This window comes from Pseudophryne corroboree, chromosome 1, assembly GCF_028390025.1.
Source record: "Pseudophryne corroboree isolate aPseCor3 chromosome 1, aPseCor3.hap2, whole genome shotgun sequence".
Lineage (NCBI taxonomy): Eukaryota > Metazoa > Chordata > Amphibia > Anura > Myobatrachidae > Pseudophryne > Pseudophryne corroboree.
This window is the reverse complement of record NC_086444.1, coordinates 443764567-443789825: the sequence shown is the minus strand read 5'-3', so window position 1 is coordinate 443789825 and position 25259 is coordinate 443764567. Positions and strand designations below refer to the sequence as shown.

At 45.2% G+C, this 25259-nt stretch overlaps 1 gene segment (V, D, J or C); it reads right to left on the bottom strand.

Moving 5' to 3' along the window:
* Positions 1-538: 538 nt before the first annotated feature.
* LOC134891437 (Ig heavy chain V region 7-39-like) overlaps positions 539-25259 on the bottom strand; it is a 31377-nt gene continuing 6656 nt past the window's right edge. The window contains 1 exon segment of the V gene segment in view: positions 539-800. Coding sequence covers positions 793-800 — 8 coding nt within the window.

Below are 25259 nucleotides of genomic sequence, written 5' to 3'. Positions count from 1 at the left end.
TAGTCTGAATTAGGGGCACTATCTATAGTCCCTGCTATAGGATTGGCTTTCCTTGTTTCCACAGGTTCATCCTAGTAAGGGAAGCTGGTACAACTTGTGGAGTCATATAAGGTTTTCCTATATGGCCATTTATGTGTGTACAGTATGTATGTGTGTGTGTGTGTGTGTGTGTGTGTGTGTGTGTGTGTGTGTGTGTGTGTGTGTGTTCCCACTTAAGTGTTTTGTGGCACTATCTAAAGGGAATTCCCTTTATCTTAATAACTTTAGACCATAATGGCGGCAAAGCCCTAAAGAGTGGTCCTCTGCCAGAATGGACCTATTGGGATAAGTAAAGAAAAGGTGTTTCTTAGGGGGCACCTAATTTTAAAACTTTGTAGTTTGGATCCTTATTCTACATCAAGCATTTAAGCTAATGGTGAGGATAATAGATATGTCCTTACACACTGTTCATTGACTACAACCAAATAGAATCAGTTAAAATGTGAATATATAAATTTATTTTTAATATATTTTAGACATTTGTAGCAATAAAACATTAATAAATGATCAGAATATGGAATAAACATATAAAATGGGCATATTGAGGCTGACACTTATTAGTTTAGAAGCCTTCACTTATCCAAATTCAGGACTGGGTGGCCTCTATAGTTGCATGAAACTCTAGTAGCTGGCTTCCTTTGAAAGGGTCTGTTTGATTCTGTTAATTCACAGCTTGTTGTATCTGAAGGAAGTAGGTCCCATATAAGTCCTCACTTCTCCTTCTTAGTGGGTTTCCCTCTCTTGGTCTTTTATCTACAAACCTACAAAAGATGTTTAAAATGTAAAATATTTTAAAATCAATTTGGGTTGAATAATTTTATTCTGCCAAGTAAATCTCTTGCACCTTTTTCGTCTCATCATATTACATCCATATCAATACTATTACTCCAATATGCTTTAAAAGCTATGAAAGTATTTTTTATTTATTTGTGAGGCATTTAGGATATGATGTTTATATCATGCAAACATAAACAGGAAAGACAGTAACATGGTTCACTATACTTTATTTTAGCTATATTTTGATAGTGAACAATACATAGTACTATACATAGGTAAGGAGTTGGCAAGGTAACAATGGGCAACATTGTACAATATATGCTGAATACTATAACTCACTTTCTGTGGGTAAATGATCAGTATAAAAGGACCAGAGAGGACCAGATGGTGCCTCCGGTACAAGGCTGTGGGTTATAGTCTCATCCTCTGGCAGCCTAAGAGTTAATAGGGTGCCCAGCACCAGTCTTGGGTTTGGTATTCTCCTATCCCCATTGTTGGGGAGAGCTGGTAGTGATAGAAAGCCAATGCCAGCTCCCCTCTCCCCCACCTCCAAGCCCCATAAATACCACACCCCCAACCAGTGTCGGACTGGGTCATGAAAGGCTCACCGGGGCAATACAGTGGTAGAGGCCCATGTTTAGGGGTGTGGCCAGTATCCAGAGGGGGTGTGGCCAGCTACCACATTTGTTTGTCTACTCATTAGAGAGTGCATAGACTGGGCCCCTTGATAAATACAACACTAGTTCTGCCATGAGTACAGCTGAGAGAGATGTGCTGTGGGTTAAATAACTGCCACAAAACATCTGACTTCCTGGATAATTAACTTTCTTCAAAATGTAATGCAAGCAGGATATTGTAATATGTTTAGAAAGTTTTAAACACTGTGTCCTAGCACAGAAATAAGTTGCAGTATCTGCAGTAATCAGGTTTTCACTTCTAGGAAATGTCACATTGTCAGCATTGTTTCTTGTTATTTCCACACGTCCTTCCACAGATTTGGCATATATTGTCTTAGTGGCATCATACCAAGTTACCCCCAACCATTGAAAAGGACAACATTACCTCAGCATTCATTATAAATATCTTTATATACATATATACATCATATAGTCCGTTCAATGCACCTATACACACATATATCCATATATATATACATATATATACATATATATACATATATATGCACACCTACATATACATGTTTTTTGTCAGGAACAGCAAGGTCCCTAGTGACGCTAATACATTCTAATGTGTATGAACTAGTGATGAGCGGGTTCGGTTTCTCGGAAACCGAACCCCCCCGAACTTCACGCTTTTTATACGGGTCCGAGGCAGACTCGGATCTTCCCGCCTTGCTCGGCTAACCCGAGCGCGCCCGAACGTCATCATCCCGCTGTCGGATTCTCGCGAGGCTCGTATTCTATCGCGAGACTCGGATTCTATATAAGGAGCCGCGCGTCGCCGCCATTTTCACACGTGCATTGAGATTGATAGGGAGAGGACGTGGCTGGCGTCCTCTCCGTTTAGATAGAGAGTGAGACACTTGATTTACTGGAGCATTAGGAGTACTCAGAGAGTGCAGAGTTTTGCTGATAGTTATACTAGTGACCACCAGTTTTATTTATTATTTAATATAATCCGTTCTCTGCCTGAAAAAAAACGATACACAGTCACATACCATATCTGTGCTCAGCCTCAGTGTGCTGCATGATAATATCATCTATGTATATCTGACTGTGCTGAGTAGTGCTCACTGCTCACACAGCTTAATTGTGGGGGAGACTGGGGAGCAGTTATAGCAGGAGTACATATTTAACAGTGCACACTTTTGCTGCCAGAGTGCCAGTGTGACTGACCAGCAGTGACCACCAGTATATTGTCTGCCTGAAAAAGTTAAACACTCGTGTGGTGTTTTTTTTTTTTATTCTATAAACGCATTCTGCTGACAGTGTCCAGCAGGTCCGTCATTCATTATATTTCTATCTTCTTCATACTAGTAGTTTAGGAGTCTGCAGTGCTGACAGTGTCCAGCAGGTCCGTCATTATATAATATATACCTGTCCTGCAGTAGTGATATATATATATTTTTTATATCATTATCATCCAGTCTATACTAGCAGATGCAGTACGGTAGTCCACGGCTGTAGCTACCTCTGTGTCGGCAGTCGCTCGTCCATAATTGTATACCTACCTGTGGTGGTTTTTTTTTTTTTCTATCTTCTTCATACTAGTAGTTTAGGAGTCTGCAGTGCTGACAGTGTCCAGCAGGTCCGTCATTATATAATATATACCTGTCCTGCAGTAGTGATATATATATATATATTTTATCTCATTATCATCCAGTCTATACTAGCAGACGCAGTACGGTAGTCCACGGCTGTAGCTACCTCTGTGTCGGCAGTCGCTCGTCCATAATTGTATACCTACCTGTGGTGTTTTTTTTTTTCTATCTTCTTCATACTAGTAGTTTAGGAGTCTGCAGTGCTGACAGTGTCCAGCAGGTCCGTCATTATACAATATATACCTGTCCTGCAGTAGTGATATATATATATATTTTTTATATCATTATCATCCAGTCTATACTAGCAGACGCAGTACGGTAGTCCACGGCTGTAGCTACCTCCGTGTCGGCAGTCGCTCGTCCATAATTGTATACCTACCTGTGGTGGGTTTTTTTTTTTCTATCTTCTTCATACTAGTAGTTTAGGAGTCTGCAGTGCTGACAGTGTCCAGCAGGTCCGTCATTATACAATATATACCTGTCCTGCAGTAGTGATATATATATATTTTTTATATCATTATCATCCAGTCTATACTAGCAGACGCAGTACGGTAGTCCACGGCTGTAGCTACCTCTGTGTCGGCAGTCGCTCGTCATCCATAAGTATACTAGTATCCATCCATCTCCTGTTAGGCGCCGGGGTCCGCTCGTCGGTGCGGCCCGGCGCCTAGCAACCAGGGACGCTGTACGCGTTCAGCCGCCGGCTCTCTGGCAACGCTAGACACCGGGCGCACTGAGCCGCACGGACCCTAGCAACGGGGACGCCACTGGCGGACCGCGTTCCCCATTGCTGGGTCCAGTTAAAATGATTGTGCACCTGTTTCCTGGCCGTGCAGCAAGGCAGCTGCACGGCATTTGTGTAATCAGCCCTGTCAGCAGCTGATTGGAGGACTCCTGTTTATATGCACTCTCAGGGCTTCTCACAGACGCCGGTAATAGCTTCCTGCATGCTGTCCTTGTTTGCTGAGAGTCTGTTTCCAGTCTTGCTGTATCCGGTCGTTCCAGTTTCCAGTAGTCCTGTACTCGGAAGTTGTCATCTTGTTCCTGGAGTCCTGACTGATCACCGTTTAACATCCAGTGGTGTTCGTGAGTCACGGCTTGGCCGCTTTACCATTTATTATTTGTGTTTTGGAGCATTTTGCGGAGGGTTCCGCTTCCACATGTCCACTCTGGTATCCGGCGGTGCTGGGTAGGAGTATTGGACAAGTGGATTTTTGGTTGTCCTTTTCCCTGGCGGTTTTTCCGCACATACTTCAGGTCTTTGCTAGTTAGCTTGTTGCCCCTGGCCTGTTGTCAGTCAGAGGTCCTCTTGTTATCATCCTGCCTCGGATTTCCCTTTGTCTCTCATTAAGACCGGGGGGCACCGGAGTTGGGCAGACATAATCCGCCCTTCAAACGTGGCTGCCAAGGGCTCAAGAAACCATAGTCTCGCAAGGGATTTCCGATAGCACGGGTGAGACAATAGAGTTAGGGCGCCAGGGGCAACTAGTCTTTCCTGCTCCCGTTACCAGCATTCCATTCCAGCGCTCTGGTCATTGTCATAAGATCTCCTCTGGTCAGGAGTGCTGGAATCATAACATTATTACCGGCCACACCAAAACTTAAAATTAAACGGGGTTTCATTTTTTTCTCATTCAGTTTTGTAAGAGTTTATCGGCCTCATGAATCCAACAGGTTTAGGGCCAAATCCTGGTCAGCTCTTAGTCAGCCAGATTCAAGAACTTACTCAGATGGTTCAGGATCTTTCCCTTCGGGTGAAGTCGCAGGAAGATCTTTTGCGAACTTCCCCGAAGGTAGTCCCTGAACCAAAGATGCATTTGCCTGACCGTTTTTCTGGTGATAGGAAAGAGTTTTTTAATTTTAAAGAATCCTGTAAACTTTATTTTCGTTTAAGACCGATCTCCTCGGGTACTGAATCTCAGCGGGTTGGGATTATTATTTCTTTGCTCCAGGGGGATCCTCAGACCTGGGCATTTGGTTTAAAAGCAGAGGATCCGGCCTTGTTGTCAGTAGACGCCTTTTTTGGATCTTTAGGGCTATTGTATGATGACCCTGATAGAGAGGCATCCGCTGAAGGTCAGTTGCGCGCTCTCAGACAGGGTAGGAATCCTGCAGAGGTTTATTGTACGGAGTTTCGCCGTTGGTCGAACGACTGTGGCTGGAATGACCCAGCCCTGCGCAGTCAGTTTCGCCTCGGCTTATCAGAGTCTATAAAAGACAGTCTCCTTCAGTATCCCGCTCCTGAGACTCTCGATAAACTCATGGAGCTTTCTATTAAGATTGATCGTCGTCTCGGAGAGCGGAGGGCTGAAAAAGGAGCACTTGTCAGGTCAACTCCATGTGTATATTCCATTCCTGAGGACGTAGAGGAGCCCATGCAGATGGGTCTCTCCCGGCTGTCTCCCGAAGAAAGAGCCAGAAGGCAAAACTCTGGTCTTTGTTTGTACTGTGGGGGTAAGGGACATTTTGCTCGTAATTGTCCGAACAAGTCGGGAAACGCCTCGACCAGGTGAATTGTGAGGGGGTTCACCTAGGTCTGCAGCTTACCTCCTCGAATAACTCCCTTTTAGTCCCAGCTAAAGTTTCCTTTGGCGGCCTCAGTTCTTCGGTGTCGGCTTTTGTTGACAGTGGAGCTGCAGGAAACTTTATGGATTTAACTTGGGCTAAGGCCTTAGGCATTCCTCAGTTATCTTTGGGTAGGTGTGTCACCATGCATGGCTTAGATGGGAGTCCACTGTCCAATGGGGTTATTTCCCTCTGTACACCCCCTGTACTACTTACGGTAGGAGCTCTTCATTCTGAAAAAATCGAGTTCTTCCTTACCCATTGCCCAGCAGTTCCAGTGGTTCTGGGTCACCCTTGGCTGGCCTTTCATAATCCCACCATTGATTGGCGGTCGGGGGAGATTTCACAATGGGGTACCTTCTGTGATAAGGAATGTATTACGTTTCCAGTCAGAATAGCAGCTGCCATTCCTGAACTCATTCCCGTGGAATACCAAGAGTTTGCTGATGTGTTCTCCAAGGGCAATGCAGACATTCTGCCTCCACATCGGCCTTATGATTGTGCTATTGAGCTAATTCCTGGTGCCGCATTGCCAAAGGGAAGGTTATATTCTTTATCCGGGCCTGAAACTGCGGCCATGAATGATTATGTTAAGGAGAGCCTAGGGAAAGGATTTATTAGGCCATCAAAATCTCCTTTAAGTGCAGGCTTCTTCTTTGTGGAGAAAAAGGATGGCTCGCTTAGACCTTGCATTGACTTTAGAGCCCTGAATAAAATCTCAGTAAAAAATACTTATCCTCTGCCGCTGATTTCTGTCCTCTTTGATCAGCTGCGTTCGGCTGTTATTTTTTCTAAGATTGACCTAAGAGGAGCGTATAACCTCATCCGAATCAAGTCTGGAGATGAGTGGAAGACGGCCTTCAGTACTCAGTCGGGTCACTACGAGTACCTGGTGATGCCGTTCGGCTTGTCTAACGCTCCAGCAGTTTTCCAGGACCTCATTAACGATGTGCTCCGTGACTTCCTAGGGAAATTCGTGGTCGTTTACTTAGACGACATCCTGATTTATTCTGACTCAATTGAACAACATGTTACCCAGGTGCGTCAGGTTCTTCAAAAGTTACGTGAGAATCATCTATATGCCAAGCTGGAGAAATGTGAGTTTCATGTCACGGAGGTATCTTTTTTAGGGTACATTATTTCCCCTCGGGGATTTTTCATGGAACCTAAGAAGCTCCAGGCCATCCTTAGTTGGGCGCAACCCACCAATTTAAAAGCAATTCAGCGCTTTTTAGGGTTTGCGAATTATTATAGGAGGTTCATTCATTCTTTTTCCGACCTGGTTGCTCCCATTGTGGCTCTGACAAAGAAAGGAGCGGATCCTACCAACTGGTCGCGTGAAGCTGAGTTGTCCTTTCGGGCCCTGAAACAAGCTTTTGTCTCGGCTCCAGTCCTCAGACATCCCAATCCAGAATTGCCCTTCGTTGTGGAGGTTGATGCCTCGGAGGTTGGAGTGGGGGCTATCCTATCTCAAAAGGATCCGGAGTCTCTGGAACTACATCCTTGTGCCTTTATGTCCAGGAAATTCTCCTCCGCTGAATCCAACTATGACGTTGGTAACCGGGAGTTACTGGCAATAAAATGGGCTTTCGAGGAGTGGAGGCATTGGCTGGAGGGAGCAACACATACTATTTCAGTATTGACTGACCATAAAAACCTGCAATACATCGAATCAGCTAAGCGGCTGAATGCCCGGCAGGCTCGTTGGGCTTTATTCTTTACTCGTTTCAAATTTATTATCACTTTCAGGCCAGGTTCCAAGAATACCAAGGCGGATGCCCTGTCACGCAGTTTTCTTCCGGTTCACAATAACAGTCCTGTTACTCCCATACTTCCATCTTCAGTCATTTGGGCAGTCCTCACACAAGATTTATTTACCCAGTTAAAACAGCTTCAACACCAAGCTCCTGGAAATACTCCTGCTGGTCGTCTTTACGTCCCTGAGTTTTTGAGAGCTACTGTTTTGACTGAGTTCCATGATAACAAAGTTTCCGGGCATCCGGGGATCTCTAAGACTTTGGAGTTAGTCTCCCGCTCAGTATGGTGGCCTGGTCTTTCTAAAGACGTTAAGGAGTTTGTTTTTTCATGTCAGGTTTGTGCACAGCATAAGGTTCCCCGTTCCTTGCCTATCGGGCAACTTATGCCCTTAAATGTCCCCCTCAGGCCATGGTCTCATATTTCCATGGATTTTGTGGTAGACCTTCCCCTTTCAGCCGGATTCCGAGTCATATGGGTGGTAGTGGACCGTTTTAGCAAGATGGCTCATTTCATTGCTCTTCCCCGACTGCCATCTGCCCAAGGATTGGCAGTTTTGTTTCTCCGCCATGTTTTCAGACTTCATGGGTTGCCCACTGATATTGTTTCTGATCGGGGTCCACAATTCATTGCACAATTCTGGAAGTGTTTTTGTGCTTCATTAAAGATGAAATTGTCATTAACATCCGGTTACCACCCCCAATCCAACGGGCAAACCGAGCGAGTTAACCAATCATTGAAACAGTATTTGCGTTTGTACTCAGCCAAACTCCAGAATGATTGGTCCGAGTTTCTTCCATTGGCGGAGTTTGCTTACAATAATTCTTGTCATTCCTCCACTAATGTGTCTCCATTCTTTTCAGTTTTTGGTTTTCACCCCAGAGCTAATTCTTTTTTTCAACATTCCTCAGTTTCCTCGCTAACCTTAACCTCCCATCTGAGAGCCATTTGGAAAAAAGTGCACCTTGCTCTCAGAAAAGCGGCCTTTCAAGAGAAAAATTTTTCTGACAGGCTCCGACGTCCTTGCACTTTTAAGGTGGGAGATAGGGTATGGTTGTCGACTCGTAACATTAGACTTCGACAATCCTCGGCTAGATTGGGACCCAAATTTATTGGACCATTTCATATTATTAAAAAAGTCAACCCAGTTGCTTTCCGGTTACGTTTACCAAGATCTCTCCGGATTGGAAATACGTTTCATTGCTCCCTGTTGAAACCATACGTTTCTTCCAGTAGATTTCCTCGGAAGATCTCTCAGGGAAGATCTCCAGTGGATGTACAGGGACAACAGGAGTTCATGGTGGAGAAGGTTCTCGATTCCAAATTGTCCCGGGGCAGGCTTTATTTTCTGGTTCACTGGAGAGGCTATGGTCCAGAGGAAAGGTCTTGGGTCCTGGATAAGGATCTTCATGCCCCGAGGCTCAAGAGGGCATTTTTTCGGGAATTTCCTCAGAAGCCTGGCTTTAGGGGTTCCTTGACCCCTCCTCAAGGGGGGGTACTGTTAGGCGCCGGGGTCCGCTCGTCGGTGCGGCCCAGCGCCTAGCAACCAGGGACGCCGTACGCGTACAGCCGCCGGCTCCCTGGCAACGCTAGACGCCGGGCGCACTGAGCCGCACGGACCCTAGCAACGGGGACGCCACTGGCGGACCGCGTTCCCCGTTGCTGGGTCCAGTTAAAATGATTGTGCACCTGTTTCCTGGCCGTGCAGCAAGGCAGCTGCACGGCATTTGTGTAATCAGCCCTGTCAGCAGCTGATTGGAGGACTCCTGTTTATATGCACTCTCAGGGCTTCTCACAGACGCCGGTAATAGCTTCCTGCATGCTGTCCTTGTTTGCTGAGAGTCTGTTTCCAGTCTTGCTGTATCCGGTCGTTCCAGTCTCCAGTAGTCCTGTACTCGGAAGTTGTCATCTTGTTCCTGGAGTCCTGACTGATCACCGTTTAACATCCAGTGGTGTTCGTGAGTCACGGCTTGGCCGCTTTACCATTTATTATTTGTGTTTTGGAGCATTTTGCGGAGGGTTCCGCTTCCACATGTCCACTCTGGTATCCGGCGGTGCTGGGTAGGAGTATTGGACAAGTGGATTTTTGGTTGTCCTTTTCCCTTGCGGTTTTTCCGCACATACTTCAGGTCTTTGCTAGTTAGCTTGTTGCCCCTGGCCTGTTGTCAGTCAGAGGTCCTCTTGTTATCATCTGCATCGGATTTCCCTTTGTCTCTCATTAAGACCGGGGGGCACCGGAGTTGGGCAGACATAATCCGCCCTTCAAACGTGGCTGCCAAGGGCTCAAGAAACCATAGTCTCACAAGGGATTTCCGATAGCACGGGTGAGACAATAGAGTTAGGGCGCCAGGGGCAACTAGTCTTTCCTGCTCCCGTTACCAGCATTCCATTCCAGCGCTCTGGTCATTGTCATAAGATCTCCTCTGGCCAGGAGTGCTGGAATCATAACATCTCCATTGTTTACCTGAGGTGCCTTTTAGTTGTGCCTATTAAAATATGGAGAACAAAAATGTTGAGGTTCCAAAAATAGGGAAAGATCAAGATCCACTTCCACCTCGTGCTGAAGCTGCTGCCACTAGTCATGGCCGAGACGATGAAATGCCATCAACGTCGTCTGCCAAGGCCGATGCCCAATGTCATAGTACAGAGTATGTAAAATCCAAAACACCAAATATCAGTAAAAAAAGGACTCAAAAATCTAAAATAAAATCGTCGGAGGAGAAGCGTAAACTTGCCAATATGCCATTTACCACACGGAGTGGCAAGGAACGGCTGAGGCCCTGGCCTATGTTCATGGCTAGTGGTTCAGCTTCACATGAGGATGGAAGCACTCAGCCTCTCGCTAGAAAAATGAAAAGACTTAAGCTGGCAAAAGCACAGCAAAGAACTGTGCGTTCTTCGAAATCACAAATCCACAAGGAGAGTCCAATTGTGTCGGTTGCGATGCCTGACCTTCCCAACACTGGACGTGAAGAGCATGCGCCTTCCACCATTTGCACGCCCCCTGCAAGTGCTGGAAGGAGCACCCGCAGTCCAGTTCCTGATAGTCAGATTGAAGATGTCAGTGTTGAAGTTCACCAGGATGAGGAGGATATGGGTGTTGCTGGCGCTGGGGAGGAAATTGACTAGGAGGATTCTGATGGTGAGGTGGTTTGTTTAAGTCAGGCACCCGGGGAGACACCTGTTGTCCGTGGGAGGAATATGGCCATTGACATGCCTGGTGAAAATACCAAAAAAATCAGCTCTTCAGTGTGGAAGTATTTCAACAGAAATGCGGACAACATTTGTCAAGCCGTGTGTTGCCTTTGTCAAGCTGTAGTAAGTAGGGGTAAGGACGTTAACCACCTCGGAATATCCTCCCTTATACGTCACCTGCAGCGCATTCATCATAAGTCAGTGACAAGTTCAAAAACTTTGGGCGACAGCGGAAGCAGTCCACTGACCAGTAAATCCCTTCCTCTTGTAACCAAGCTCACGCAAACCACCCCACCAACTCCCTCAGTGTCAATTTCCTCCTTCCCCAGGAATGCCAATAGTCCTGCAGGCAATGTCACTGGCAATTCTAAAGAGTCCTCTCCTGCCTGGGATTCCTCCGATGCATCCTTGCGTGTAACGCCTACTGCTGCTGGCGCTGCTGTTGTTGCTGCTGGGAGTCGATGGTCATCCCAGAGGGGAAGTCGTAAGACCACTTTTACTACTTCCACCAAGCAATTGACTGTCCAACAGTCCTTTGCGAGGAAGATGAAATATCACAGCAGTCATCCTGCTGCAAAGCGGATAACTGAGGCCTTGGCATCCTGGGCGGTGAGAAACGTGGTTCCGGTATCCATCATTACTGCAGAGCCAACTAGAGACTTGTTGGAGGTACTGTGTCCCCGGTACCAAATACCATCTAGGTTCCATTTCTCTAGGCAGGCGATACTGAAAATGTACACAGACCTCAGAAAAAGAGTCACCAGTGTCCTAAAAAATGCAGTTGTACCCAATGTCCACTTAACCACGGACATGTGGACAAGTGGAGCAGGGCAGACTCAGGACTATATGACTGTGACAGCCCACTGGGTAGATGTATTGACTCCCGCCGCAAGAACAGCAGCGGCGGCACCAGTAGCAGCATCTCGCAAACGCCAACTCTTTCCTAGGCAGGCTACGCTTTGTATCACCGCTTTCCAGAATACGCACACAGCTGAAAACCTCTTACGGCAACTGAGGAAGATCATCGCAGAATGACTTACCCCAATTGGACTCTCCTGTGGATTTGTGGCATCGGACAACGCCAGCAATATTGTGTGTGCATTAAATCTGGGCAAATTCCAGCACGTCCCATGTTTTGCACATACCTTGAATTTGGTGGTGCAGAATTATTTAAAAAACGACAGGGGCGTGCAAGAGATGCTGTCGGTGGCCAGAAGAATTGCGGCACACTTTCGGCGTACAGGCACCACATACAGAAGACTGGAGCACCACCAAAAACGCCTGAACCTGCCCTGCCATCATCTGAAGCAAGAAGTGGTAACGAGGTGGAATTCAACCCTCTATATGCTTCAGAGGTTGGAGGAGCAGCAAAAGGCCATTCAAGCCTATACAACTGAGCACGATATAGGAGGTGGAATGCACCTGTCTCAAGCGCAGTGGAGAATGATTTCAACGTTGTGCAAGGTTCTGCAACCTTTTGAACTTGCCACACGTGAAGTCAGTTCAGACACTGCCAGCCTGAGTCAGGTCATTCCCCTCATCAGGCTTTTGCAGAAGAAGCTGGAGACATTGAAGGAGGAGCTAACACAGAGCGATTCCGCTAGGCATGTGGGACTTGTGGATGGAGCCCTTAATTCGCTTAACAAGGATTCACGGGTGGTCAATCTGTTGAAATCAGAGCACTACATTTTGGCCACCGTGCTCGATCCTAGATTTAAAACCTACCTTGGATCTCTCTTTCCGGCAGACACAAGTCTGCAGGGGTTCAAAGAACTGCTGGTGACAAAATTGTCAAGTCAAGCGGAACACGACCTGTCAACATCTCCTCCTTCACATTCTCCCGCAACTGGGGGTGCGAGGAAAAGGCTCAGAATTCCGAGCCCACCCGCTGGCGGTGATGCCGGGCAGTCTGGAGCGACTGCTGATGCTGACATCTGGTCCGGACTGAAGGACCTGACAACGATTACGGACATGTCGTCTACTGTCACTGCATATGATTCTCTCCCCATTGAAAGAATGGTGGAGGATTATATGAGTGACCGCATCCAAGTAGGCACGTCAGACAGTCCGTACTTATACTGGCAGGAAAAAGAGGCAATTTGGAGGCCCTTGCACAAACTGGCTTTATTCTACCTAAGTTGCCCTCCCACAAGTGTGTACTCCGAAAGAGTGTTTAGTGCCGCCGCTCACCTTGTCAGCAATCGGCGTACGAGGTTACATCCAGAAAATGTGGAGAAGATGATGTTCATTAAAATGAATTATAATCAATTCCTCCGTGGAGACATTCACCAGCAGCAATTGCCTCCACAAAGTACACAGGGAGCTGAGATGGTGGATTCCAGTGGGGACGAATTGATAATCTGTGAGGAGGGGATGTACACGGTGATATATCGGAGGATGATGATGAGGTGGACATCTTGCCTCTGTAGAGCCAGTTTGTGCAAGGAGAGATTAATTGCTTCTTTTTTTGGTGGGGGTCCAAACCAACCCGTCATTTCAGTCACAGTCGTGTGGCAGACCCTGTCACTGAAATGATGAGTTGGTTAAAGTGTGCATGTCCTGTTTATACAACATAAGGGTGGGTGGGAGGGCCCAAGGACAATTCCATCTTGCACCTCTTTTTTCTTTCATTTTTCTTTGCGTCATGTGCTGTTTGGGGAGTAGTTTTTGGAAGGGCCATCCTGCGTGACACTGCAGTGCCACTCCTAGATGGGCCAGGTGTTTGTGTCGGCCACTTGGGTCGCTTATCTTAGTCACACAGCTACCTCATTGCGCCTCTTTTTTTCTTTGCGTCTTGTGCTGTTTGGGGGGTGTTTTTTGGAAGGGCCATCCTGCGTGACACTGCAGTGCCACTCCTAGATGGGCCAGGTGTTTGTGTCGGCCACTAGGGTCGCTTAGCTTACTCACACAGCTACCTCATTGCGCCTCTTTTTTTTCTTCTTTGCGTCATGTGCTGTTTGGGGGGTGTTTTTTGGAAGGGCCATCCTGCGTGACACTGCAGTGCCACTCCTAGATGGGCCAGGTGTTTGTGTCGGCCACTTGGGTCGCTGAGCTTAGTCATCCAGCGACCTCGGTGCAAATTTTAGGACTAAAAATAATATTGTGAGGTGTGAGGTGTTCAGAATAGACTGAAAATGAGTGGAAATTATGGTTATTGAGGTTAATAATACTTTGGTATCGAAATGACCCCCAAATTCTATGATTTAAGCTGTTTTTTAGGGTTTTTTGAAAAAAACACCCAAAACCAAAACACAAAACCCGAAAAATTTCCGGTGCTCATCACTAGTATGAACTGAATGCCAAATTTTGAGGATCTGATCAGGAAACATTATGGTCGACCTAAGAAAGATTTCCGAGTCGATCTCAGGGAGTAGTAACTGGGCAAAATAACATTTTTGCGACCCTGAGGGGTCTGAGAGAAATCCATTCTATGAATAGGACTCCCTCCATAAATATTATCACGACTGTGCTCGTGCCACATACCTATATAATCATACTATACATACATATTACATATAGGTATAGATCTATCTGATATGTATCATATTATCATGTCCATATCCACCCAGTCAGATATTGTTGGTGCTGACAGGGAAACCCCCCACGTCTGTGTCTCCCATATAGTTTTCTCAGGGGAAAAATATACCTCTACCGACATGTTGACATATTTTTTTTTTTAAATCTGTTTATTATGATTTTCATAGAGTACAATGTAAGACAGAAACAGATAGCAATTACTTGATGAATAAAGCACAAAAACAACATTGGTGTGTACATCAATCACTGTCAGGAATCAAATCTATAATATCGTCAAAGTCGTGGAGTAGATGTGATTCATCAATAAGAACACATTGCACTGGAGTCAAATAGTACTCCAAAAATCAAACCTCAGGAAATCCTTCCTTGAAGTAGAACATTAGAAACATTATATCAAACACAAGTCCATAAGAAAAGGGGGAGATAGAAGAATAGTAGAGAGAAAGTAGGGAGGGGGGGGGGAGAGGACAGGGAAACACATAAGGGTAAGTAGGGAAGAAGGATCAGGATGTTTTTTATCCATAAAGACAATGTATGGTAGCAATTGATACTTGAATATCAGGACGGAGAGTACTAAATTTCAACTCCAAGGCTTATCTTAAGGTGCGGGAGACAGTTTTATAACATGGACTCTTCCAATATCTTCCTATGAAGGAACCATTCGGTGTGCTCAAATACCTTAAATATTTGGGCCTGTGTGGTCTGATCCCGCGAGTCAATGTAAAGGCCCCACTTTTTGTAAAAAGTTTTGATACCTGACTCTTTATTTATTTGAGCCGATTTTCTGTCGTAATATAAGATCTGTAACAACTTACTATGAACTTCTACCAATGTAGGTGAAGAAGACGATAACCAGTGGGATAAAATAATTTTCTTTGATACTGTTACTAAGATAGTGAGAAATGGAATAATTCGCTGTTTCCCAGGCCCTAGATTCCAATCCGAAAAATTTGCCCATAGACAAGAAAGGGGCGTTGCTGATACACGTATATTCAATAGCTGATTAATGTAGGCTTATAATTTGTGCCAGAAACGTCGGATCAGACCACACTCCCAAAACATGTGATAGAAGGAAGCTATTCGAACATGACATTTGGGGCATTCCCCGGTTTCCAAGGGGTTAAATCGAGCATGTTGGGTTGGGGAGATGTAGGCTCTCTGTAAAGTTCGGAGGTGAACCTCTTGTAGGTAAGGTGAAGCCAGGGCTTTCAGAGTAGAGACATAATGATCACTAAGTGATGGTGACTATTCAGGCCAGGTATATCCTTACACCATTGGGTGAATAGTTTGTCCCATCTACCTTCTGTTGTGCGAGAAGTCAGGATGGTATAAATCTGTCTAATGCGTGTTGGTCCGGCTTTGTGAATATTAAGTGTGATTAACAATGGGTGAGAGGAAGGGGACGAGTCATGTGGTATGTTGCGCATACGAGTTATTGAGTCTAAATAATGTCGGGTCTGGAGATACATGAAAAAAATGAGAGTGAGGCAGGTCATATTTCTCTCGGAGTGATGAGAATGCATATATAGAGCCCCCCGGGTCAAACACTTTGGAAGAGTTAGACAGACCCTTCTCTTTCCAGAGCCGGTAATTGGAGATAATGAGAGATGGGGGGAAGGCGGGGTTGCCCCATAGCGGAATACATACAGACACCTCAGGGTTACATTTAAATTTCTTGTGTAGGGTGCGCCAGTTGTAATAAATATCATGAAAAAGAGGATTGTTAAGGATGTGAGTTGGGATCAGGGAGGGTTTGGATAGAAGCAATGCTCCCGGGGAGTAAGGAGTAAATAAGGCCTCATCTAGAGCAGAGTCTGTGAAGAGTTCCCTGTCAAACAGCCAGTCAGCAGCACATCGGAATAGAGTCGCCATAGAATAGGACATATAATCAGGTACTCCAAAGCCTCCTGCGGCCTTAGGGGCCATTAGTTTATCCAATGCGATAAATGCTTTTTTCCCCTTCCACTGGAATTTTGACATGATTTTTCGTAAATATTGGATGTCTTGAGTCTTGAGGCGGATCGGGAGCATCTGCATAAGATAAAATAATTTCGGGAAGACTATGCTTTGCAAGACGGCTATCCTCCCCAACAGTGACAGAGGCAGCAATTTCCAGCTATCTAGCAACGAGGTGACACGTGTTAAGGCAGGGGTGTAGTTCTCCTCATATAGTCTGGAGAGATTCGCTGGGATTTGAATCCCCAGGTAGGTAAGCTTTGTGTGGGAAATTTTAAAGGAAAGAGATGGGAGGAGTTTGGAAATGTTATGAGCAGAAGGGCCCAGGGGTAGAAGTTCTGACTTGGCCACATTAATTCTATATCCCGCCCTAGTTCCGAATGCTTGTATCAATCCAAGGATCTCCGGGATGGAGGTCGATGGATCAGAAACGAATAATAGCATGTCATCGGCAAAAAGAGCAAGACGGAGGTCAATGTCTCCAATTTTGATTCCCTTAAAAACTCTCGATTGGCGTAAGGCTATCGCTAGGAGTTCCAGTGCTATTGCAAATAGTAAGGGCGATAAGGGGCAGCCCTGTCTAGTACCGCGTTGAATCTCAAATGATGAGGACAGTACCCCATTACAGGAAATCTGGGTTTGTGGAGCAGTATAAAGTAGTTTTAGAAGATTCACAAAGTCGTTAGGAAAGCCAAAGTGCAGGAGAGTAGAGAAAAGATGGTCCCAATCCACGAGGTCAAACGCTTTCTCAGCGTCAAGGGAGAGAATAACTGGGGGAGGGGAAAGAGGAGTGAAAGAAGGAGAAGAAAAAGAGGAAGCTGTATAAATGGCAGTTAAAACTCTCCGCACATTGATCTCTGAGTGTCTACCCCAAATGAATCCAGTTTGATCCTTGTGTATAATTTGGGGGAGTAATAATTTAATTCGATTTGCTAATATTTTAGTGAGTAACTTATAATCGAGATTTAACAATGAGATCGGGCGATATGATCCAGGCTGGGACAAATCTCTACCCGGTTTAGGAAGGACTTTAAGGACAGCAGTATTAAAATGTCTGGGAAGTGTGTCAGAGGACAAAATCGCATTTAGTACAGACACTAGAGTGTCCCCTATGCGGGGTAAAAGGATTTTATAAAAATCGGCACTAAAGCCATCAGGACCCGGTGCTTTATCTCTGCCAAATTGACCAATGATACTCTGGACTTCTTCCAATGAGATCGGATCAAGCAATGATTGTACCATGGAGGGTTGAAGTTGGGGGATAGGAAGGGTGTCCCAAAACTCCTTGGGCCATAGTGGAGGGGTGGGTTCCGTGTAAGGGGAGGGATGTGGTGTTGAGGAGTATAAATCTTTATAGAAAGATTTCATTATCTCAGAGATTTCTTGGTTGTTTGTAGTTAATGCGCCAGTGGTGGTGCGTAAGGGATGGGTGACCATGGGAGGGCGGGAACCAGTAAGAAGAGTCGTTAACAATTTTCCAGTTCTATTGCCAAACTTATAAAACCTGTGATTCACTGAAAATGAGAACCTATTACCCATGGAAGACATAAATTCATCGAAATGTGTTTTGGCCTCCAAATAAAGAAGACGGTTGTGTGGAGTAGGAGAGGATTTGTATTGCTGATAGGCCGTCGACAGGGGTTTCTGGAACTCTAGGTACTTAGAGGCGTATTTCTTGTTAGTGGCGGAGACATAGGATATTATATCACCTCGGAGAACCGACTTTGCGGTCATCCAAAATAATATAGGATCCTCATCTAAATGGGATGAATTATTAGTCTTATAAGATTCCCAAGAAGATTCCAGTCTTTGTTGAAATTTCAGGGAGTTGGCTAGATATGTAGGGAATCTCCACAATTTTGGAGATGAGGGAGCGTCTGGAAAGTGAAGGGTCGCTGTGACTAGAGCATGGTCCGACAGAGATATTGCCTCAATTTGAGAGTCGGATATATGTGGTAGAAGAGAATGGGATAATAAAATGTAGTCTATCCTAGACAATGTATGATGGGCCGCAGAGAGGCAGGTGTATTCTTTGTCTGTGGGGTGTAAGGCTCTCCAAATATCTACTACCTGCAGTCTTTCAGCCAGTAGGGGTACCCCGAATTTGAGCAATGAGAGAGGTCTTGTTGGTGGGTGTGATCTGTCTAGGTAGGAGGAGGAGATAAGGTTGAAATCTCCACTGAGTATCAAGGGATCTGTGAGGAAGGGAGTCAGTTTGGCCAGTAAGGACTGAAAAAATTTCTTAGAATAGACGTTAGGTGCATATACATTACACATTGAATAAACTCTACCATGTATCTTAGCAGATAGTATCACATAACGACCCTCAGGATCAGCCACAGTGGACAGAACTTCTGCCGGGATAGAACGTTTGATCAATATAGCAACACCTCTGGCTTTAGAATTGAAAGAGGTAAACCCCAATACTCGCCAATTCAAAGCATTTAGTTTTGCCGTCTCCTCTGAAGTCAGGTGTGTTTCCTGGAGGAGCGCCAGGTCTACCCGTTGTTTATTAAGATAGAGGAGTATTTTCCGTCTCTTTGCTGGGGAATTAAAGCCCCCAACATTCCAGGATCCTACCGTCAGGTCAGCCATATGTCAGAGGAAAAGGCAAAACAGATGCGTTCTTTACCACCTTCACAAGAAACAGCGACATAATCACAACCTGATGGATGGGGGATGGGGAAGTGGGGGGTGGAAAGAGACAAAACAAGAGAAGAAAAAGGGAGATAGGAGGCAATCGTGAGTAACAGGCTGTACAATCGTAGAAGTACAATTTTAAAAGTCACTAATATGCCAGTGGCCAGTGACCTCCGGTCATCAAGCATGAGCGAGCACCAGTGATGGTGTACCCGCGCCCGAGTATACAGTGATGGGCACTAACAGGAAAGGAGGATCCCCTCCCCACCGCCATATTTCTATTATCTATACCCACCCAGCATCCCACAAAAAACAGGCAGGGTAACAGCATACTCCTAAAAACAACAGCTCCTGGGCGAAATGTAGTGAGTCGAGTAATGTAAAGAATATATGGGAAAGATTACAAATAAGCAAACATAACCATGGAAGTCCATGATAATGGGGGAGTCCCCAATATATGCAAGTAACATAATAAACAATTATAGAACATTTTTTTTTTCTTCTTGTTTTGTATATATGTAATCATATCGAAGATATAATGAAGCCGAATCAAATATAGAGCGGCAGCAGTCACTATGATGCAAAAAGAAGAATCAGCACAGTTCACGCAGAAGATATGATGAAATCGCAGGGGGAAAACCTGTATATTATAATCCAGCAGCCGCCGAAGGGATGTCTGTAATATCTGTGGCGTCTTCTCTAGAGATATTACGGAGGTAGGCCACTGCGTCTGCGGGTGACAGAAAATCTTTGTGGGAGGTACCCTCATAAATGCGTAAGCGTGCGGGGTAGAGTAATCCAAACTTGCGGCCCTCGGACACAAGTTGAGTGCAAATAGGTGAAAACGCTTTACGGGCCCGGGTCAGTTCCACCGAATAGTCCTGGAATATGAAAAGCTTATTACCCTCCCATTGGATATCTTTCATTTTTCGGGATGCAGACCAGAATGCCATTTTATGAAGGTAGTTTAGACAGCGAAACAGTGTTACCCGTGGACGCGGTCTGGCGGGGGTGGGGACAGGGCCTACACGATGGACCCTCTCAATAACTAGATCACTGCAGTCTCGTTCTATGCCCAAAAGTGTAGGCAGGGTGACACGTACAAAATGAGCTAGTGCTGTGCCCTTAAGTGACTCTGGTAAACCCACCAATCTGATATTATTTCTTCTTGAGCGATTTTCCATATCATCTAGCTTATTCCATATTTGATAATTCTCTGTGGTAAGAGATTTTACTGAGTGATGCAGTCCCTCAATATCATGAGTTGCAGCTTGCAGCTGGGATTCAGTGTGAGAGACTCTCTGCTGTAAGTGCTGCAGCTGTGTAGTGATATCAGTGACAGCCTGTGATAATAGAGGGGCCATGGTTGCCTTTATTGCTGCCACTACATCTCCATACGTTACAGGGGCTTCAGGGTCACGGCATACCTGTGATCCTGTGATGTCTGTCCCCTCGGCCGCGACTTTTTTGGAGGCTGGGGAGGTGACTTCAGGGCCGGCGCCAGGCGCCATGTTGGTTCCCGCGCGGCGCTTTTCCAGCCTCGCATTTACGCCTGCAGGAGCCTGTGTAGCCGCAGCCATGGGCGTCACATAGCGGTCCATGCTGACCGCAGTATTTGCAGAGGGTATGCCGGGTGATGTAGAGGCTGTAACAGCCTTGAAAAGGTTTATTGCGGTGGGCGGCGGGACGGAGCTCCTGTAGTGTGCGGCTCACTCCATGGGTCCCGGAACCGGAAGTCCATGTTGACATATTTACATGTATCAAGTACCATTAGGAGTCGACAGCACCGACATAGTCATTCCCTTTGTGGCAGAGCCCCCAGCCTCAAATATGCCTACACACATGTACCAACACCCACCGACATTACAATGGCTATAAAGGATAGACTCCAGTACATTATGCCATGGAAACACAGAAGGAGATTTACCAGCTCATTTCCCCCAGCGCCCATGATATAGTGTTTTTATTTCAATTTATAATACACCAAACCACTTTGCCCCCCCCCCCCCCCTCGTTTTCCACTCTGATCTATACAGGAGTATTCAGGAAGGACCAGCGTCTCTGTGGAAGTGCTGTGAGGGCTAAGCCACGCCCCCTCACTGGCGCGCTTCAAACCCTGCTCAAATTCACATATTTATACTGGCGGGGGTCTATGTTTAGTGCCTAGGCACTTATAATAGTCATATTTGCCAGTTTAAGAAGCTTCAGTGTCCATACTGCCCAGTGCGCCCTCCCTGCGCCCTGCACCCTGCCAGTGCCGCTGTGTGTGTGTGTGTGTGTGGGAGCATGGCGCGCACAACACTGAAGTCTTCTGCCGTCACTGAAGTCTTCTTTTCTTCTTTATACTCACCCGGCTTCTTTCTTCCGGCTCTGTGAGGGTGGAGACGGTGCGGCTCGGGGAACAAGCAGCTAGGCGTACCAAGTGATCGAACCCTCTGGAGCTAATGGTGTCCAGTAGCCTAAGAAGCAGAGCCCTTGAACTCTTAAGAAGTAGGTCTGCTTCTCTCCCCTCACTCCCACGAAGCAGGGAGCCTGTAGCCAGCAGGTCACCCTGAAAATAATAAACCTAACATAAAGTCTTTTCAGAGAAACTCAGTAGAGCTCCCCTGTGTGTGACCAGTCTCTCTGGGCACAAAATCTAAACTGGAGTCTGGAGGAGGGACATAGACGGAGGAGCCAGTTCACACCCAATCAAAAAGTCTTAAAGTGTGCCTATGTCTCCTGCGGATCCCGTCTATACCCCATGGCTCTTGAAGCATCCCCAGCATCCTCTAGGACGTATGAGAAATATCTTTGTTGGTGACATTGCAAATGGTATTGAAGGGAACGTATGACCTTTTTCAGATGACACAAAGATATGCAACAGGATAGACACACCGGGAGGAATAAAACAAATGATTAATGATCTAGCTAGACTTGAGAAATGGTCAAGAAAGTGGCAACTACAATTTAATGCTAAATAATGCAAACTCATGCACTTGGGTCTCAAAAACCCAAAGGCTAAATATAGTATCAAGGGTACCATAATGGAAACTACTGAGGAGGAAAGGGATTTAGGAGTCACTATCTCAAGTGAATTAAAGGCAGGAATGCAATACAACAAAGCAATGAGAAAGGCAAGTCTTATGCTTGGTTGCATAGGGAGAGGAATTAGTAGCAGAAAAAAAGAAGTAATAATGCCACTGTATAGGTCATTGATATGGCCTCATCTGAAATACTGTGTCCACAACTACGGTGGGCATTATGTGTGTAAGGGGCACTGCTACTGTGGGCATTATGAGTGTAAGGGGCACAAGTGTGGGCATTATGTGTGTAAGCAGCACAACTACCGTGGGTAATATGATTGTAAGCATATGTAAAAAGCACAACTACTGTGGGCATTATGTGGGCAAGCGGCACAACCACTCTAGGCATTATATGTATAAGGGGCACAGATACTGTGGGCATTATGTGTGTAAACTGCACAACTACTTTGGGCATTACATGTGTAAAGGGCACAACTACTGTGGGCAGTATGTGGGTATGCAGCAACACTACTGTGGGCATTATATGTGTAAGGGGCACAACTATTGTGGGCATTATGTGTACAAGCAGCACAAATACTGTTGGCATTATATTGTATGTGTAATGGGCACAACTACTGTGGGCATTATATGAGTAAACGATACAACTACTGTAGGCATTATGTGTGTAATGGGCTGAACTACTGTGGGCATTATGTAAAAGCGGCACAACTACTGTGGGCACTATATGTGTAAGGTGCACAACTGCTGTGGGCATTATGTGTATAAGGAGCAATGTGAGCATTATATGTGTTAGAGGCTCAACTATTGTGGGCTTTATGTGAATAAGGTACACTTGTACTTTGGGCATTATGGACCCTCTTCAGCTTCAGTTGCAGTTTTGCTAAAACAGCAAAACTGCAACTGCTTGCAATCGCATGCTGGGTGCCACCCAGCAATGGGCAAGGCCGCCCAGTGTACAAATACCAGCCAGCAATGTGATCGCAATTCAATTGCAATCACATCACTGAATTGTGTATGCCTCCCTGCCTCCGCAGCTTGGCTGCAAAGGCAGGTACAGAGCGGCCATTTTTAAGAGTCGCCCGAGCCCAAACATTGAGGATCAGGTGTTCCCACCAGAACCTGATCCCACAGCGGGGTTGAGGACTTGGATTCTATATAAGGTGCTGCAGCCGGGACTCTGCACCATTTTACTGTAATGGATGCTGCTGTTTTGTACTCTGCTGTACTGACTGTACTGTGTCCAGAGACTCACAATTGGCTGTGCTATATGGTGATTGTGTCTGGTGAGCACTGCATGCTGATGTATGCTGCACTATACTCTACTGTATTGGCTGTGCTGTGTTCAGACTCACATGTGGCTGTATTCTTTATAGTGACTGTATAGGGGGCACACTGCTGTATGCTGTGCTATACTCTACTCTTTAAAATGTACTGTTTGGTGCACTTTACCCTAGTGCACTGTGCTTAAGTACATCTATAAGCCCTGTGATCCACGCAATTTGAACCGAGCTGCAAGTTAAAAAACCCACAATAATTAAAAAATACATATCTATTGTTTGTACTGTTTGGTGCACTTTACCTTAGTGCACTTTATTTAAGTGCATCTATAAGCCCTGTGACTCCACGCAGTTTGAACCAAACTGCAAGTAAAAAAAAAAAAATAGATCTATTGTTTGTACTGTTTGGTGCGCTTTACCCTAGTTTCCATTGATCATAACCCTATGACTCCAAACATTTTGAACCAAACTGTAAGTTAAAAATAATTATATATATATATATATATATATATATATATATATATATAGAAACCAAGAATATGGGCACAAGCGACCAATGGTGTCCTTCATCAAGGAAGTCCTAAAGGACGAAACGCGTTGGGCATTCCATGATTTTTCCCAGACCAACCTCCTGAACCTAAGATAAGCACTTTTTACACATTTACTACAAACCGATGTGTACCTTGTACTTTTAGATTTTTTCTTCTCGTTTAACCATATTTTTGTTCACATTTTTTATGAATTCTTATGCTTAAGCATGTTTTCTTAAACTAAAGTATATCAGTGTTTTTTAATCGTGTAAAATAAATATGCTTTTACTTTCTATATAAAAAATCTTTTTACGTTCCTTTACTATAGACACCATTGGTCGCTTGTGCCCATATTCTTGGTTTCTATAACACTTTTTACAGCAGCTTACCACTGCTGTTTTTATTTAGGGGCCTGCTGACACCCTTTGTACCAAGGGAGTGTATTTTTGGACATATATTATACATAATTGTGAAGGTTAACTTACCACAAGTGGCGCTATTTTTTCCTTTTTTGCATATAAATATATATATATATAGCAAATAGGTGATGCGGCACTCAGGATATTGAAAACATCACAGTCAGCGTGTGATACCCACGCTGACTGTGAGTCTTGTTTTCAATATCCTGAGTGCCACAACACCTACCTGTATTTGCTATACCTTCCCTTATGAGGGCACCGGGAGCAGCTGATCATCATTTTATGGAGTGCCGGACCCACAGTTGTGTGTGTGTATATATATATATATATATATATATATATATATATATATATATATATATATATTTATTTTACTGTTCTGTGTATTCTACCCAAGTATGCTGTGGCAATGTTTAGTAGATGTACTATAAACTACCATGTGATTGTGCTGCTCTGTCGCTTAGTAACCAGCCAGCTCGCTGCAGCCTTTGCCCAATGTTAGTGAAAACAATATTGTGATGTCAGGTGGTCACAATTGACTGGAAATGAATGAACATTAATGTTATTGAGACTAACAATACTATAGGAAGAATAAAAGGACCAAACTATTAGAGATGAGCGCCTGAAATTTTTCGGGTTTTGTGTTTTGGTTTTGGGTTCGGTTCCGCGGCCGTGTTTTGGGTTCGAACGCGTTTTGGCAAAACCTCACCGAATTTTTTTTGTCGGATTCGGGTGTGTTTTGGATTCGGGTGTTTTTTTCAAAAAACACTAAAAAACAGCTTAAATCATAGAATTTGGGGGTCATTTTGATCCCAAAGTATTATTAACCTCAAAAACCATAATTTACACTCATTTTCAGTCTATTCTGAATACCTCACACCTCACAATATTATTTTTAGTCCTAAAATTTGCACCGAGGTCGCTGTGTGAGTAAGATAAGCGACCCTAGTGGCCGACACAAACACCGGGCCCATCTAGGAGTGGCACTGCAGTGTCACGCAGGATGTCCCTTCCAAAAAACCCTCCCCAAACAGCACATGACGCAAAGAAAAAAAGAGGCGCAATGAGGTAGCTGTGTGAGTAAGATTAGCGACCCTAGTGGCCGACACAAACACCGGGCCCATCTAGGAGTGGCACTGCAGTGTCACGCAGGATGGCCCTTCCAAAAAACCCTCCCCAAACAGCACATGACGCAAAGAAAAAAAGAGGCGCAATGAGGTAGCTGTGTGAGTAAGATTAGCGACCCTAGTGGCCGACACAAA